The sequence below is a fragment of the Seriola aureovittata genome, chromosome 6 (assembly GCF_021018895.1).
Source record: "Seriola aureovittata isolate HTS-2021-v1 ecotype China chromosome 6, ASM2101889v1, whole genome shotgun sequence".
NCBI lineage: Eukaryota > Metazoa > Chordata > Actinopteri > Carangiformes > Carangidae > Seriola > Seriola aureovittata.
The window spans coordinates 19,008,727-19,027,163 of record NC_079369.1 but is presented as its reverse complement, the minus strand read 5'-3'; the positions used below and the strand labels follow the sequence as shown (position 1 = coordinate 19,027,163).

General features: G+C 40.3%; 1 protein-coding gene across 1 annotated transcript; it reads left to right on the top strand.

Annotated features, from left to right (window-relative positions):
- The first annotated feature begins 493 nt into the window (after nt 1-493).
- rexo1 (REX1, RNA exonuclease 1 homolog) lies at nt 494-13,298 on the top strand. Its single transcript, XM_056379148.1, has 16 exons — nt 494-821; nt 2,103-3,973; nt 4,090-4,191; nt 5,972-6,182; nt 6,314-6,462; nt 7,008-7,145; nt 7,417-7,540; nt 7,875-8,000; nt 8,535-8,675; nt 8,796-8,909; nt 9,027-9,100; nt 9,570-9,680; nt 9,989-10,104; nt 10,233-10,371; nt 11,371-11,491; nt 12,088-13,298. The coding sequence occupies exons 1-16, from the start codon at nt 632-634 to the stop codon at nt 12,174-12,176; spliced, it is 3,816 nt and encodes a 1,271-aa protein (XP_056235123.1). The 5' UTR covers nt 494-631; the 3' UTR covers nt 12,177-13,298.
- The last annotated feature ends 5,139 nt before the right edge of the window (nt 13,299-18,437 follow it).

Here is an 18,437-nt window from a genome sequence, read left to right as displayed (position 1 = left end):
GGTTATTTGGACCATGTTTACAGATCGTTTGACAACCCATCTCTGGAGTCTTGAGAAATAAAATGTTAAAACACTTGTCTCTTACCTTTTGTAAACACGAGCAAAGCATTCCCTGTTTACATCACAACCATCCTATGAGCAACACAGCCAGGTGTTTCTGTTCCATGGCTAATGGTTTGCTGAAGCGCTTAGCAACAGTCATGGGGGGGAAACCTGATAAACGGAATAATGTTGAGAAAAGATGAACGTTCCTCTCCATAAACTCATGTTTTAATGACTGATAACACCCACCTTTAGTTAAGGGCAGATTTTTGGGGGTAGTATTGAGGTTTACTTTAGCAAACTTTACACGTGTTTAAGCACATACTACATACACACTACAAAACTTTAATTTTCTACATGGGCCGTTAACCGTTTCCGCTACTCAGTGACGTCAGGGAACGAGACACGTGGAACTTCACGCGAGATTTCATCACCCCCCCTCCCCTCCCCTCCCCTGCCAATCCAACATGGCACCGTAGGGACGTTGTTATTGTTCCGTCGCCCCTTCAAGCTTTAGCAGTACGACGAAAACTACGCAGAAAAACGTCCAAGTTGGTTCATGCGGGCATGAGAGGAACATCTGGAGATAATGTTAAGATCCACCGGCTTCTTCCGAGGGATTGACTGTCCGTTTTACACGGAATACAGCGAGGGCAAAGGCAGCAGAAATGGGTGTAACAGACCGTACTGTCACTTCAGGCACAGCCAGCAGAGACGGCCGTCCTACGGAGCACCAGCAGACGTTAAAAAGCAAAGAGACCTCCACTCCGCACAGAGAGGTGTTTTTTTTTTTATATATTAAACACAGAGTTTATGCGTTAATACTTTAACGCCGCAGCCGGCTGAGTAGGAGGTAAAGACGTGTGGACTGGACCTCGGTGTTGAAACTGTGAGGAAATAGGCAAACGAAACCACAACCGTGTAAAGTGATTGTTATCGTTAGCTATATTTGCATGGTGCAGATATCTGCAAATGGTGCGTCTTATCAGTTTGTCCCCCCACGATTTCTGTAAACGTAGGTATCGATAGGAAGTACATGGGAGAAACAAAATAAGGTACCAGATATTGTAGGCAGCAACATGCTCTCAGTTGTCAGTTTTTTAGGCACACCTAGATCAAACTAATTCAGTCTGAATGATCATATAGTTGAATTAACAGCTCTTTAATATTGTGTAAACAAAAACTCTTAACCTTAATGAATTTATAAAAGGACTGTTTTATTTGACTGCATTAGTTTTAGCTAGGTCTACCTAATAAACTGACAACTGTGTAAATGGTAACTGTACATTGAGACAAAATAGTCACAAATAAATTGAGAAGACAAGGAAGTTATAATTGAAAAATAAAGTGATTTGTGGCTGCACATAACAGTGTTTTGTCTTATAATGCAAAGACAAGGCAGTAGTGCAAAGGACTTAAAATACATACGTCTCCTGGCCCCCCTTGATGGCCCTCAGAGGTGTGATTAATATTCAAGTGTGTATGTGTAAGACTGATGACTCTTACTGCAAAACAAATTTACCTATGTGTACAAATAAAGTAACCTACCTACCAACGTACATTTTCCCTATCAAACTCTTCCATAGACCTCCTGAGCATGTTTTAGTTGCATGATTGTTAAGATGCTTTATTAAGATTGAGTGTTAAAGTTAGTTTTTGAATGTGGACGTGGTGGTTTGTTAAAAAAAAAAGTAACTAGCTTTGTCCAGAACTTTTAATCGCCTCTAACACTGCCAAGGGAGTTTGCTTGAGAGTATTTACTGATATTGTACTTAAAAGAAGGAATAACAATTCCAGTACCTAAATTAAAGGTATCTGCCTATATTGCATACACATCTAATACCATTTCTCTATTTTTCCAAACTCTGCAGTCCACAGTGAACTTTACAATGGACAAATAAAATGATTAATGCATCAATGACATCATACCCGGTACCTAATCATCTTAATGAGCTCAGTATCGGGGCTGATTGGATCGGTGCATCTCTAATTGATAGCTCTAATCTTAAGAAGTGTTTTAGTTCCATTCTATTAAGACCATTTTCCTTGTATCCCTGCAGAACAAGGTTATGATCCCTTCAACCCAGAAGTAGTGAGGCCACAGGAGCAGCAGAATGGAAAGCCGGCTGCTTCAGGAGACATCACTGGTGCTCTGGAGCTGGTCAACAAGGCCATCGAGGAGGTCCGCAGTGAGGTGGAAAGGGAGAAGAGGAAGCTCTCTCGCTTTGGGGATGAACCATATGATCCCAGTGAGAATACCAGATTATCTTCATCTCGTGCAGTTAAAAGTAAAACAGCAGCTTCACACATGGCATATGATCCTGGGAGTTATCAGATAACATCAGGGGGTTATAATCCCACCCCTGGCTGCAGCAAGTACACCTTGGATTCAGACAACCAGGGGAACAACAGTAACTCCATGGAATATGTTCCTACTTCATTGAAAAAACCTCCTACTCGGACACATGCTCACCAACTCCCCTCTCCCCCTCCCAGCCCAAAGTATTCAAGCAGCGCATTCTCCTCTAAGTGTAAATACACTGTGGACAATTCAAGACCATCTACAGACATGGAGTATGACCCACTCTCAAACTACTCAGCAGGAATCGCAGTGAAAAGCAAGAGGGACGAGAGTGCACGAGCTGGTAAGACGGACAGGAGCAAGACACACAAACTACCCATGTCTGATTTGTCAGATGATGAGTATGTTGTAGCTGTGAAAAAGCCACGGGAGCAGAGTGTAGACACAAAAAAGTACACTTTCTCTGAATCTGAAGGGGAGAGCTCTGGAACAGAGTATCGACCCACCTCTCTTAGCAATCTCCAGCAGAGAAAAGGCAACACTGGATCAGCTGGTGACTCTTTTAGGAAGGAGAGAAAAGAGAGAACTGAAAGTGTACATAATGCACTGACACAGAGGAATAAAGAGGACTTGGCAGAGGACTCAGACATCCAGGAAGAAATTAAACGAAAGGACAATCTAGAGAAAAAGAAGGTGTCTAGTCGAACTAGTCACGAGAAAACTGGCAAATCTGAGAAATTGCATAAACTTGACAAAGACATAAATAAAACATCTAGTAGTAAGAGTAGTAGCAGCAGTAGTAAGAACAAAGGTTCAATAAAGAACTCAAACCAGGACTCTGCAAAAAAGGAGAACAAGAGTCTTGGGAAGAGAGATGATAGAAAAAACACAGTAAAGAATAAGACAAGTGATAAAGTTCAGAGGGAGGGCAGAGACGAAAAGAGAAGTGATGGTAAGATCAAAGCTGTGGAAAAAGTTAAAATAGACTCAAGCAAACGAGATAAAGATACAGAAAATGGTTCAGACAAGAAACCCAAAACATTAGACAAGGAAAAGGAATACAACAAGTATAAAGACCACCAACATAAAAATGGTAAACTTGATAGTAGTAAAAGAGAAAAGGATGTGAAGAAAATTAGTAAAAGCAGTTCTCGCAGTGGGAGCAGTAGCAGTCATAGTAAAGGGAGTTCTGCAAACAGCAATAAGGTGAAGCAAAACATCAGCTCATCAAATGGGAAAAGGCTTGAGGACAAACGGCAAAGTCTGAATCTGAGCCACGCTGACCTGTTTGGAGATGAGAGTCCAGATGAGGTGGAAGCGATGGAGGTGGACGACGACGATGAAGAAGCAGAGGAAGTTTTGGTGAGAAAATCCGCTGATGCTTTAAAGAGGGGGCGTCTGAACAAGAGGAAAGCATCAGAGTTGACTCCGTCTTCCTCCGATGATGAGGGTGACTGTGGTGTGGAGGGCAGCAGTGCAGGTAAGGATGAAGTCGTCGATGTTGGAATCGACTTCTCCAGTTTCCAGGATGATTTGGACTTTGACTCAGATCCCATGGAGGAGTGTTTGCGGATCTTCAATGAATCCAAGGATGTAAAGAGGGAAGACAAGGGAAGGCAAACTAAACAGGTATTGATGTTTCTTTCTTGCCATACTGCTGCGCTGTAGTGCTCTTCATTCACTACATGATTTTCTCATGCCAGTCAGTGAAATTTGAATAAGCATGCTATGTTCTGCCTTCTCAGCCTTCTAGAGATTCAGAGGAGGAGAAAAGCACAGAGAGCACTTTAACCACTCTCTTCCCTGGTCAAAAGAAGAGAGTCTCTCATTTTGTTGCCAAAGGAAATGTAAGTTTGTCACCTTGACTTTATTGTTTTTTTCTGTCATACAATGCTGTCACGAGGCAGGGGTGAACACACTATATCTCTTCCTGTGTTATGAAACTTTATCACAGGATGCAGCAATTCAGTTCAATTCTTTTATACAAATCATGTTTGGTTTAGTATTTAAGAGGAGTACAAATTCTGTTACAATGTAAATCCAGCTTTACCACAGGAATGAATGTACAAAATCTGCCCACAGTTGCACACAGCCCTTTGTGTGAGAAACGGTTTGGTCACACAACTCTAGTGTTAATCAGTCCTAGTGTGTAAGTGGGGCTTATATACTAACCGATTGGCCTGTCTTGCTGTCGATCAACATAGCTGGTCCTTGAGGGCAAAATAAGCCATTACTTTTGAACCCCCTTAAAATGGAAATCTACATATAAGACATTATAAATCATGAATAGGGGATGTAATTTGTTCACATCAAATATTTATTCATTTTCAAATAAATCAGACTTAACTGAAAAAGAAAACACACAATACATCTATATTTGAAGCTAATAAGAGAATTAGACAGGCAAATAAATGAAATAGTGACTGAATAGAAAATCTTTGCCAAAGGCAGGGAGTGCTTACGTAGGAGGCATTACAACAAACAAGGAAGCATGAAGTGAAAATATTGTGGCAGAGCTGTGGTGGCGGTGGGGTTTTCCAGTTTATCTGATGTGATGTTAAACAACCAGCTATCTGTGTTTTTCAAAGGGGTAGTGAGCTAATCAGTCAGCTGAGGTATTCGTAGTCTGATCAGTGGGCCATCACTTTCTCAGGGTGCTTTATTAATGGCCCAGTCTGTAGCTTTTTTTGTCCACATGAAGTTGAAAATGTTTCATATAATCAAGTTTATATTATGTTTTAGATAATAATCATCAACTTGTGTATTTCTCAACTGACCATAATTGAAATTATAGACATGTTTTACTCCTATTTCTACCAGTCCAATACACTAAAAATAAATCCACATCATCAGTAAATGAAACACAGATGTGACACTATATGTAGACCCGTGCTAAGAATAGTTTTTATTTATCAGTTAACTTCAGACAAAGTACAGTAAACGGAAAAAACCTAAATCAAATCAGTATTTGCTGTGACCACTCTCTGCCTTTAAAACAGCACTTGCTCATGGTTTTTCAGTGTACTTGTCAGGTAGCTTGTTCCAAGCATCTTGGAGAACATGCCACAGTTCTTCTGTGGAATTAGGCTGTCTCAGCGTCTCTGTCTCTTCAGTTAACCCCAGACCAACTCCATGATCAGAGCTCTGTAGGGGGTCACACCATCTGTTGCAGGTGTCCTTGTTCTTCTTGTCATTGAAGATAGTTCTTTATGACTCTGGTTGTATATTTGGGGTTGTTATCATGCTCCAGAATGTATTTGGGACTGATCAGATGCCTCCCTGATGGTTTGTGTGATAGATAAGAATCTGAACATCTATAATACCTAAAACTTTTGAACAGTACTGTATGAGCTGTTATGCTACCAGATATTTTCATTTTCATAGAGGAAAAACATACAGTTGTGTTCTGATTTGCATTACCAGGCTCTCAGTCAGAGATGCCACAGGGAATTAGCTTAGACTGTATGTATAATTACAATATGGACAAGAAGCCACATTTTGGGTGTTCCCATTAGAACCGTCTTACAGTTATTGCCTTAATTATTATGACTGATGACTAATTATCATACTTCCCATATTAAGAGCACAGTAGTAATCTTTTTAGCAAAACCTGTTCTTGTTTTACAGACTGAAGCACCTTCTAAGACTGTGGTGCGGCCGTACAAGAGACCCACAGCCCAGGAGGTCTGCTATCAGCGTATGCAGATGGCACAGGAGCAGGCTGCTCAGCTTTCTGTTTCAGTCAAAGCTGCCTCTCACAGCTCCAGCCCCAGCTTCTCTAAAGAGAGGAAGAGGATAGCACACCGTCCCAACCCACAGATAGCATCCCCCAAAACAAGTACAAGTGCCTCCACCACTCTATATTGTAGCAGGATATAGCTTAGTCTGTATTTGTTGTTGCTTAGCGGTAGAAAATGAACCATTTTGACTTTCAAATTCACATCTATGTTTGTGTGATTGTCTAATTAGGTTCTGCAGATGCTAAACCAGCTGTCGGTCGAGTGTTATCCCCCAGCCAGACTCATCAGACTGTCAAGGCTCAAACCACAGCCGGTATTTTGTCCAAGACCACGTCCACTGTAATGACGAAGAGGCTGGCACACACCCCCACCATGAAGGTATCTGAGGTTTCTGCATAGCCTATTATTGTTAGTTAGTACTGTTTTCTCATGGCCATCTTGTTTCTTCATGGTTCCCACAGGTCATTGATACCCTTGAAAGTTTGTGAATTTGAGAAAAAAAATCAATGCAAAGTTTTTTTTAAAATAGACATAAATGACATGGGTTCTTGAAAGTGCTTGAATTGATTATTATTATTCTGTGCAAAAACAGAAATTTAAGTTCTTTGGAAACTTTTTTAACTTACCTAAGTTTGTAAATAGGCTACGTCATCACTATAACACAGCACAATGGAGAAGTGTTCTCTTTTTAGCTGTTGTCAGGGAGCTTCTTTATAGCCTGCTAGTTCTCATTATAAAAATTCCTAAGTATCGTAATGGTAATTAACCTTGATCCGTGTCTCAAACTATACAATGTTGGGTTCTTGAATTTGAGGGAATTTGGCCTGGAAAGTCCTTGAATTTGATGTTTAAGTAGGTGTGGGAAATGTTTGTTTAATCTATGGTGTGTCAATGTCAATTTCTCTATATTTTAACTTTTTCAGAGTTCTTCGATGAAGCGCCCTGTCATCCCCACTGAGTTTGGGGCCAAAGTTCCCACCAACATCCGCCAGCGCTACCTCAACACTTTCATAGATGAATGTGTCAAATTCTGCCCATCAGAGGAAGTTGCCTTCCAGATGGTATGAATAACATCCACTTTCCAGCAACTCCACCCTGTACTGTGATCTGGCCTCATTTAACAGAGTGATGTGTTGTTTTGTGTTGAGTCATTTCTTGTGCGTTAACATATCTAATAGTTTAGAACTGTGTATAGTTTGGAAATTGTTTGAGAGAAGATGGTTGCTCATAAAAATTCAGGCTTTAAATATACCGCTCCTTTCACTCCTCACTTGTTTTTCAGTAGAGCAAGCCAAAGTTTAGACAGTGACAGAAGTGTAATTCTTGTTTCAGGCTCTTGAGGAGGAGAGGCTGGTGTATGAGCGCAGTAGCAGTAAGAACATCTACCTCAACGTAGCTGTCAACACTCTGAAGAAGCTGCGCAGCAAGAGCAGCTCCTGTCCATCGCCTGTCACCAGTATGTCAGCGCAGTACAGCACAGCATACAGCATACATACTTACTGTCAGTCAGTATTTACAAATTTTTGTTTACATACATGAAGAAATTGATAATTATGATACACTGAACATTAACATATCAGTTTTTGTACTGTGCATATGTGAGTATGGAAACAAGTTTCAAGCATCTGAAAAGAGATGCAATGGTTTTATCTGACTTAATTTCAGTGGTAACCCTGTGTGTGTGTGTGTGTGTGTGTGTGTGTGTGTGTGTGTGTGTGTGTGTGTGTGTGTGTGTGTGTGTGTGTGTGTGTGTGTGTGTGTGTGTGTGTGTGTGTGTGTGTTGTTTACAGAGGACCCGGGTGTAGTTGCCAACAGGAGGGCCCAGTCCCATGAGGAAGTTCTTGGGGGTCGGCTGGCTGCTACAACCAGCTTCACTGTCAACAGGATGGGTAAACAGCAGGAGGAGAAACTCACTGGTGAGGGACAAATACAATTTTGTCCTTATTCTAGACTGAGCCAACCACAGAGGGTCTCAGTCATGATACCATGAAGGATACTTTAGTATTGGTGAAAACACTTTTAATTTGTGTAATTAACAGGAAAGCCTTTAAATTATTTATGGAGCAAAAAAGACAAACACTTTGACTTGATATTTGGCCACATTAACAATCAATTCTTGACCTGTCACTGAATCACTGAATAAACATGAAACAGGTTACCCAGATCTCCTGACAGCAGACTGCGGTATGTGGTGACCCCTCACGGGAGCAGCTGAAAGACAACAATAACATCATCTACATGATGGGAGTGACTTGTGCATTGTTTACTGTCAGTACAGCTGCAGGAAACACCTGCTCAGCTGGGACAGATGTCCCAGGGATGCACAAACACCATGTCTTCAGTAGTCAAAACAGTAAAAATCTGCCACCACTACTGTTGTTCTGTGTATGTTTTATGACATTATTTTATAAAGACAACATTTTTTTACTTGTTGCTCTGCCTCCCTGTAGGAGCCACACTGTACAGGAAGTTGAAGGCATACTTGATGACAGAGGAGCAGCTCCAGGAGCACGGATACCCAAGAACAAACCCAGAAGCTGCTGGCAAGGCAGTCATATACAACCTCCCAGAGAAAAAGGCCATTGCAGACTGTAAGTATCAACGTGTCCCCACAGCTCTCTCACCACTGACAGTTACTCATTTCTAAATGACAGTATACACTCCAGCAATAATTTCACTTTCAGTTGACACGCTCTGTCATGTTTTTCCAGCCTTCAGCAAGATATGCTGTAGATGTGGAGCAGAATATAAGATCAATGTCAATGGCAACTGTGTACGGAAAGAGGAATGTAGTTTTCACTGGGGACGTTTACGCAGACATAAAGGTAAATTTGTTCACATTTATTTAGTGTAAATGGTTGATGATCATCAGTTTTATATCATTGATTGCCATCCCCAACTTTTATTTGTCTGTTTCTGACTCTTCTCTTCCTCTCCATCAGTCGCTGGAGGCTGGGAGACCAACTACAGCTGCTGTGCTGCTGCTGTTGGCTCTCCAGGTTGCCAAGTTTCAAAGGTATCATAAGAACGTATCACAGAAGAAAATGACAACATGCTACCAAAAGCATTCTTATCTTTGAGTTGTGTTACACTTTGGATTGCTCAGACTTTATAAAACCCCTCAACTGTGATGTTTCTCTGCGTAGCAACTAGTTCAGTTTTTTCCAACTCTTCTTTCTCCCCCTTTTATTCTCTCTGAGATATGTTTTTCATTGGGATGGATTTGTGGCATGTATGTCACTATCAGAATTACAGTTAAGTCTTTTGTGTAACTTGAAGTACTTGACTTTGCACTGAAAACAACTTGCCATTTAACCACTAGGGGTCAGTCTGTTTCCTTTATTTCAGTGCCTTCCAGTTGAAAATGCAAATAAAACACTTAAAGACTTACAGAATAAATTCTTATTTCCATATGTCACAGTTTTTTTTTTTTTTTTTACTTTTGACGATCATCCTCTGAGTTCAAACATTTCATCTTCCCACAGCAACATGTTCAGGACGGACGTAAAGAGTCATTGGACGGCTATGTATCGACGTTCAGTAAACCTCTACCACCAGGCGGCAATGGTGGGGTCTTTGCTTTGGACTGTGAGATGGTGAGTGAGACAGAAGTTTCCAAAATGTTTACCTTCTGAAAACTTCTAATCTAAATGCACAATTGACCTTAACCCCCTACTCTTGAGTTAATTCATTATAGGCCTGTTTTATTCTTATCAGGCAAGGAGAGTCACTCATTCTTTCATAACTGCAAATATTAGTTCCAGCTGGTGAAGTTAAGTCCTTAGAAATGTTTTTTTATTTTCAACACACAGTTGTGTGTTGCTCTATTTCCTGAGTTCACAGGCCCGGTGCGGTTTTCATTCTATTTTGTATTTTTGTTCTTTTTTCCCCTCCCTGGAAACAGTGTTACACAAAACAGGGCCTGGAACTGACGAGGGTGACGGTCATTGACTCAGAGATGAAAGTTATCTATGACACATTTGTCAAACCTGAGAGCAAAGTGGTCGATTACAACACACGGTCAGTTTGGTATTGAAAATAACTGTTAGTTGTTGCCCTGCCTTAAATTATTGTAGGTGAGCAGTCTTAGTCTTTGAAAACAATCACAGTGTTGTAAATTTAATATGTGTCTCACACATGACTCACAGATTTTCAGGTGTGACAGAGGAGGACTTGGAGAGCGCCACCATCACCCTGAGAGATGTTCAGGCCGTGCTGCTCAGTATGTTCAGTGCTGAGTCCATTCTCATAGGACACAGTCTGGAGAGCGACCTCCTCGCTCTGAAGGTACCGTGGCTCTTCATTCATTGTCAAGACACTATACGTAACAATTTGGATTGGTTTGGAAGTGATACTTACTATGATACTTGTTACTGCTTGTAAGATGTCTCACTGCCAAGCAGCTTAAATTAACACTGAGTGAGAATATAAATAAGAATGAAACATATTTTATCCCAAAACATGAAGTAGGAAAAGATTTTTTTTATGGTAAAAAGAGTGCAACCATGGCACAGAGGAGGGTTTAACATATTAACGTATTAACATGCACAGTGAACCCAAATAACATTTCTCAAAGGAAATTATTACTCAAAATAGAATATCATAGCAACAAACATCACAAAGCTACCCCACTAGTAAACATGAGCAACACTTTCCTCTTCTTTTAAAAGCCTATAGGCTACTCTTAAAAGAAATCTCTACCATGTTACACACATGGGACAGATTTCTTTTAAGAGTTAATGTAGCTTAAAGCTAAAGTGATTGTGTAATGTGAACTGGTTTTCTATAATTGGCATGTTTATTACAAATGTAAGAGCTGAAGTGGGACGTACAAGGTGCTGCTGGCATCCTCTGATTTGCAGGTTATCCTGGGTGAAAGCCTATAGCCTTTATATGTATGGTGCTGTTTGTGTATGAATTTTGCCTGGTGAAAGTCTGAGGACTGAAACGAAATGTGGGTTCACATGATGTACAGTGAGTGTGATTCTGTGGCTTTATTTTCAGTAACTTAAAACTGAAACTCAGAACATATGAGGAAGTCTACACAGGTGTTAGAGTATTTCTATTGTAAAGTACAAAGACATTTTTTTAAGTTAACCAGAGCAGTGTGGACAAACAGAATGAAATCTAACTCTGTTAAACTGTGTTTCTCTGTCATAATAAGGAGGTATCTGTAGCCGACTAGCTTTAAAGGGAGAATCAGTTTGCTCATTGGCCTCCAGTGTGAGACACTGTGGAGTATGCTATGGAGCTGAAATAAAAGACAGTTCACTCTCTCTTTTCTAGCTAATCCACAGTTCAGTTGTAGACACAGCCATTGTGTTCCCTCACCGCCTCGGCTTGCCCTACAAACGTGCCTTGAAGAACCTGATGGCTGATCACCTCAAACGCATCATCCAGGACAACGGTAAGAAAGTCACACAGAACTACCAGCATTTGTGTTGTTGCTTTTCGTAAGCTCTATAATAAGAGTTGTTTTAATTGTGTATTATTATCCATGAATTTGTGTGTTGACGTGATAGTTTGCCTAAAAATTAGAGCACTGTAGACTAATAAAAACTCAGCAAGTTGAGAAACCATTTTTGTTGCTGCGTTTTATACAGTGCCATAGACACACAGCAGTGAACCACAATGCAACGCAGCAGCCTGATCATCAGAAGCCATTTAGGGTTCAGTGTCTTGTTGTAGAGCTTTTTATGTGCCTTTGGATAAGCGGGGCGTCGCTTCTTCTGCAACAATAAAGTTAACAAGCCCATTGTCTTGTGTGATGATCTGCTGGGGAGGGGCATCCCAACCCTAACCCTAAATGATATGTAGGCCTATTTAAGTACAGCTGCATAGAGCTGCCAGCATGACTGTTCTCTTTTTACTTTGTTCATATTGTGCACCACTTATCTCTATTAATCAAATTGAAATTGTCATGCTGCTGTAACTTTGGTTTGGAAATACAATATGCAGATAAAAAAGAATAATTTCTATGGTCATTTGTTCATGTGTTTCCAGTGGAGGGCCATGACTCGAGTGAAGATGCGTCTGCCTGCATGGAACTAATGGTTTGGAAGATCAAGGAGGATGCAAAGGTCAAAAGATGACCCCTGACCCCTCTACTCCACTTTGCTCAGCACCACTTCTTGCGTTCATGTTGGATGCACGGAGGCAGAAGTTGAGGTGGCCTACACCTGCTCTCAGAGAGTTTAGGTCAGAGTCCTGGGGGGAGGGATAGTTCAACACAGTGGTAAGTTTTCAGCAGAAAAGCCTGAGAAGAGCTTACTGTTGTTATTACCTCCTGTATCTGAGAAGAGGACAGAAAGCCCCTTCAAAGCAATAGGAGCCAAAATTAACAGTGTTTTTCATTTGCTTGTATTTCAGTTCTAAATAATGTTAGTTTAAAAGTATTTCTGTTATTTGAGCGGTGTCTTTTAAGGCCTCAAACAGTTTATGAATAAAACCTTTCAACAGGAAAACGACTTAAAATGCCAGGGCATTGTCCGCTGAGCGATGATGATAAATATGATATTCATGCCAGGCTGTATCCTCAGCCTAACTTGCACTATAGAAATGCTCTTGTTGTATAGGGCCCAAGTCTGAGTACCTCATCTGTGTTATAATACATTCACTTCTAATGTATAACACATTACTTGTTTTAGTTACACTTAAGTGCATTGATTGTCTTAGTCTGTTGAGCATTGCTATGTAAATGCACTTTTCATATTGCACCTCGTTTCTTGTCATTGATGCTCTGTTTATACAGCGGTTCTTATCAAGTTAATTTTGTTGGTTGGCTCTCAAACCTGACTAATCCTATAATACTTGATCATTTAAAAAGAACCTCAGCAGACATGTAAATTCTCTGCTACTACCTAACTGGTTAAGTTTATGGAAGATATCACTGTATTTTATAGTTCAGACCAAATACAGACTATATCCACCACTGTCTCTGTGTCGTGCACTGCATGAAATAAAAACTACAGGAATCACAGTGATAGCAGGTATGACATGTTATTCCTCCATAAAGACAAAAATAGACTTAGTATTGTTGAATTAGGCCAGGGTTATTAATTACAGACAATTATCATTTAGTGTGTATCAGCTAAACCATGCTGTTTTACGTTAAAAATGACTGAAAAAATACTGAGTGCTGTAAATATGCAGTTTCCTTTTGTATTTTTGGTTGATTATCCTTTTTCTATTAAAATGTATTAGTTAAAAGAAGATGTTGCTCTGTCTTTACATCTCAGCTCTCTCTCTGTGCACAACATTGATGAAATGTTTCAAGGTACTTGGTAGGTCGGTTGTTCCGAGCATCTTGGAGAACTTGCCGCAGTTGTTCTGTGGGTTTAGGTTGTCACGGTATCTTCTGTCTGTCGTCTAATCCCAGACTCCATGATGTTGAGATCAGGGCTCAGTGGGGAACAGAGCATCTGTTGCAGGACTCCTTGTTCTCCTTGTCTCTGAAGATAGTTCTTTATGACTGTGGCTGTATCTTTGAGGCATACTCGTACTGCAGAATGAATTTGGGTCGGATGCCTTCCTGATGGTGTCACATGATGGATAAAAATCTAAACGTCTAAAGTGTTTAAAACCTTTGCATTGAACTGTATGTTCCCTTTAAACTATAAAAAAAAGAATAATCTTAGAAGACGTTTTACCTCCCAAACAATGCATGCTGGGTAGTATACTATTATGCCGGTCATGTTTCTTTAGAAAGTTAAAGTTAACGAGTTTAGTGAGCTCAGAAAAACTCTTGTTTATAAGTACTGAATATAAAAATCAGAAACTGTATAGCTGAATGAATTAAGTTAATTAGAAAAGATCAGTTGAATCCATTACGTTCGTGTATGATGTGCTGCACTGCAGTTGTTAAAATTAGCTCCAACTTGACCAACTACAACAGTGAAATGCTACCTCCACATGAATACGTCATAACAGCAATATGTTGTTTGCCTGCATAACAAATACTTTTACTTTTGATACTTGAAGTGCATATTGCTGATGACTTATTTACCTATACTTAAGTAAGATGACTTTTACTTGTAATGGAGCATTTTCACACACTTTTATTGCTACTTTTACTTCAGTTAAAGTAAGATCTGAATGATTCTTCCACTGCTGCAGCACAAATAGTTTGTGACAGTGTGACAGCTTTCTCTCGGTACAGTGCTGGGCCTCTTGTGGTCTATATGTCTGTTTAACAGCAGGTGCAGCGGCTGTAATTCTCCTTTCTTCAGCAGATGTGTAAATTGGAAAAAATGGGAGAGAAATGCTAAACTGAGAGGCCCATCCTTTCTTCGGTGTGTTTGCCTATTAAGCTCCTCCCGTCACATGTCAGTATGCATTTCCCCCGGCCGGGCCACAGACCCCAGGTATTAAAAGAGCCAGTTAGCTGAGATCAATACCTACACAATGTTCCAGTGACAGGGAGGGGGGCTTCCTAGTGTTTATTGAGTGTTGCAGAGATTTTGAACATGTGGAGCAAAGAGGCTTAGAGAGGTCGTCTTCATTATAAAATTCGATCAGTGCCTCTCTTTCTCTGTCCCCTGTGATCACCTTTGACTAGTGGGGGTCAGGAGGGGGAAGCTGCGGGCCGGGGCTCCGAAACTGACCCCATGCTGGGAGATGGAGAGGTGCATTATCTCTGTGAGAGCTTGAGCAAATAAACACTTTGCTGCTCTCATCCCCAATAGACCTGAAATAACTAATCAATTAGTTGTTCTACAGAAAAAAATGAATCTGTAAATATTATTGATTAAATAGTTCACTGCCTCAGCTTCTGTTCTGGTTCTTTCTATAATTATATCATGTTTGGCATTTGGACTTTTGATCAGACAAGACACTTGGTCACGTCACGTGAACCCAAAATTCAGATCTTTCATTATTTTCTGACAATTCTTGGACCAAACAATTAATCAAGAATTTAATCTATAGATTTTTCGATTCATGAACTTATTTGTGCTTTTTTCTTATTGAAAGACAAGTGCTTTTAAGGTGTTTTTTTTTTTTTTACCTTGACATGTTTCGCCTGCTGTCTTCCTGCAGTCTTCCTCAGAAGAAGGAAGACTTTAGGAAGGAACACCTTAAAAGCACTTGTCTATCGATAAGAAAAAAGCACAAATTAATGAAAAATAGTCATTAGTTACACCTCTAATCCTGAACCTGCTGCTCATCGTGATTAGGGCTTCAACTAATGATTATTTTCCTTTATCGATTTATCAGCTTCTTAAATTTAGGATGTTGTAAAATGTCTAAAAATCGTAAAAACATCCCTGAGCTGACAAGGTACGCCTTCAACTATCTTGTTTTGTCTGAAGAACAGTCCACAACTCAAAGGTTTTTTGTCACATAAGAAGAAAAGCAGCAAGTCATTTCAGCTCTAGTGGAGAAAGGTTTTTGATCTGTTGCCTCCCTAAATAACTCAACAATGACATAATCTGAGAGACATGATCCCAAAAAAGGACTTTATGCTTTACTGTCAGAATAAACTGCAGAAGATGATTGACAATGCATTTAAATAATCTTAATCTCAGGCAAAGACCATGAGAGTAGTGAGAGGCTAAAGCCTTCAAAAATGTGAAGAGAGAACATTTACAATTCTACATGCCACTGAGTGCCTGCACATTTGTAAATTAAATCTTCTCACTTCCCTTTATTCAATGGCTCCTCCGCTTTTTCCTGTGTAACTTCATTCCTCTTCAGTTTGAATGAAAATCAAACCTGCTCGGAAATGGAACAAAACCGTTGTTTACACAGTTTGTATTATCACTGGGCTTTAAGGGGCTCAGGGTTTGTTTTCTCTCTGTGGTCTGAGTTCACCCCTGCACCCCACTCCAGCCCACTGTGGGTGCCCCTGACTCCTGGGGACACCCACAGCTGCCTGTCCCTCTCTCTCTGTCTTTAATCTATAGCACTCTGGCCCAATTAAGAGTCTGATCTTTACTCAGTCCCTCGTATTGATCTGCTGGTGTAGCTGCTTATTGCCATGCTCCCAAGGGCTGCGCAGCAGATCATAAGAAGCTAATTGGAAGCTAATAAGTCTCTAGGCCGTATAAAGGAGGAATTATTATAGTCTGATGCATTTCTCACAGACTCACAGCTCTTCATTTCAGATCAATCAAATCACACTAATGGATTGGTTTGTTCATGTAGAAGTTACTTTGCTTCTGGCTGTTATAAAATTAAATTGTCATTTAAATTCCACACTCTGAACCAAGCCCATCTCTGTGTGTGTATGTTTGAGATTTTCGTGTGAACTTGGTTTGTTTGCGGCCAGGTCAATGTCACTCTAAGCCCTGAGTGTGTCATAGCCGGTGTCAGGCCTCACAGCGTGATCCTGGCACTCAGAGGGGCTTAAGAAGAGCAACTGACCTGCCGCCTGCTCTCCCTGTCTCCCTCAGGTCAAAGGCCAGCCGGCCCTATTGATTCCCCCGGTGAAGAAGTCTTTAGCTCCTCCGCCTGCTCTCCCTTCTTAGGCCCACATGCTCCCGGACTAACATCGAGGCCCCCAGAAAGCCTCTCAGTTGTGTTTTGCATGCCGATCGATCCAGTTGGTGTCCGAGGGGGCCTTCCTTTGAGATAACTGACAACTACAAAGGTCCCCTCCTGACAGGCCCTTGTCAATACAAATTTCCACTATTGATAAGTAATTAAAGAAAGCCTGAACATAAGGGGTTTTGCTTTCTAAAACATCTGTTAAACAGGCGACATTAACAAAAACTTCTTAATGACAAAAAGAGAAGACAAAAAAGAAGAATATTTACTCCCCCTCAACCCTCACTTCTTTCAACAGATTTCCAGGTCCCGTCCCGTTAATAACTTTCTAAATATCAAATGAATGAGCACACTTTAAATGGAACAACAGGTGTATCAAGTCTAGAGCTGATTCACCGATTAGTCAAATGATGGAAAATTAGGTAATGAGGTAAAATATGGTCAGACGTTCTCTGGTTTACTCCTTTCCTTTGTTTTATGTGATCATAAACTAAATCTGTTTGGGTTCTGGAGCTTTTCTCAATATTTTGAGTCCATACTTTTCAGTCACCAGCAGTGTTTCTTCACCCTAACACACAAATGACAGCTCTAATTATTTCCTGCAGGTGCAAAATATGTTGCAGGAGGAGCCACAGCTGAGGATCAATTCAACACCTGATTCAGTTTGTTCATCTTTTCTCTCAGTTTAACAAGCTGAAGCTGTCACCCGTACAGTAGTGAAAATACTGAAATTCAGTTTAATCCATCAACAAATATGTCATCAGTAGTTTACATTAATTTTTAAGTAAAAAAAAAACTGTGTAGCTTTGGATTTGGTAGCTTTTTTCTGTGTACTAAAGGAACAGTTTGAAGACGTCACCTTGGACTTAATGAATCTATGACGGGCATTTTTCACCATTTGTTGGTTTTGATTATTGATGATTTTTATTACATTTTAAACCTCACAGGTCCTACAAAATAATTTACATTACCACTTTTAATACAGCTTTCACACTCTCCAAAGTGTTTATAAGTTGTACCTTGTGGCTTTATTAATTGTTGATATGTCAGTGTTTCTAATGAACCATCAAATCCACATTTAGAAATGTTAATAAGTCATTAGACGTAACTGTCTAAAAGGGACTTTTCACAACTCAGAAGTTGTTGTTATTACTGGCCTATGCCCTGTTTATGAAGCATCTGTAACCAGTAATAAAATCTTTAGTTACAACTTATAAACCCTTTGTAAAGGATGCCTTTTTTAGGAAGTGGTAGCAAAAGCTGTATCCAAGAACTTTAAACAAAAAAGATCCAATAACCTGATACTCAAAGAGTGAAACAAACAAACTAGACATTTTGGGTTTCTTAGCTTTTTTCCTCATTGGCCTTTTGTTAAAACTCTTCGGGCATCAAATGTTTTGCACTAAATGCGAGTTACTGTATGTTTGCAACAGCACATGAAAATATGTTGCATATGGCTTATAACAGCTGAACTTTAATAACTTCATGTTATTTGACATCACACAGGATAAAGGCTGGATGTTCGGACAGTGACTATTCACGTTGTCACTTTCTTACTTTCGGCAGAGCAGTGAGGTCTGTTAAATTCCCTCTGCTATGTGACAACCGTTATTAAACCTGCGCGAGTTTTCACCTGTTCAGCGGTGAGACTGTTGTCAGTGATGTGGCTTAGACCTTTGTGTTTTATTCACTGTAATCCATGCATGTGTAAGTGGATCCTCTAAGAGCAGGATAAGTCCTTTCAAGCGGTTTTAAACACTACAGGAGGGACTAAAATCCACTAACTTCTCATTTACCACTGCACCTCAGGCTCTTAATGCAACATACTCATAGCCTGGTGATTAGACTTACTGCACCGAGGCCTGTTT

Excerpts from the sequence above, each read along its gene's own strand:
- rexo1 (XM_056379148.1), top strand. The coding sequence starts at position 632 with ATGTTAAGATCCACCGGCTTCTTCCGAGGGATTGACTGTCCGTTTTAC. Across the intron at positions 6,183-6,313 it reads GATAGCATCCCCCAAAACAA|GTTCTGCAGATGCTAAACCA; the intron begins GTACAAGTGCCT and ends TTGTCTAATTAG. Across the intron at positions 9,101-9,569 it reads CAGGTTGCCAAGTTTCAAAG|CAACATGTTCAGGACGGACG; the intron begins GTATCATAAGAA and ends ATCTTCCCACAG.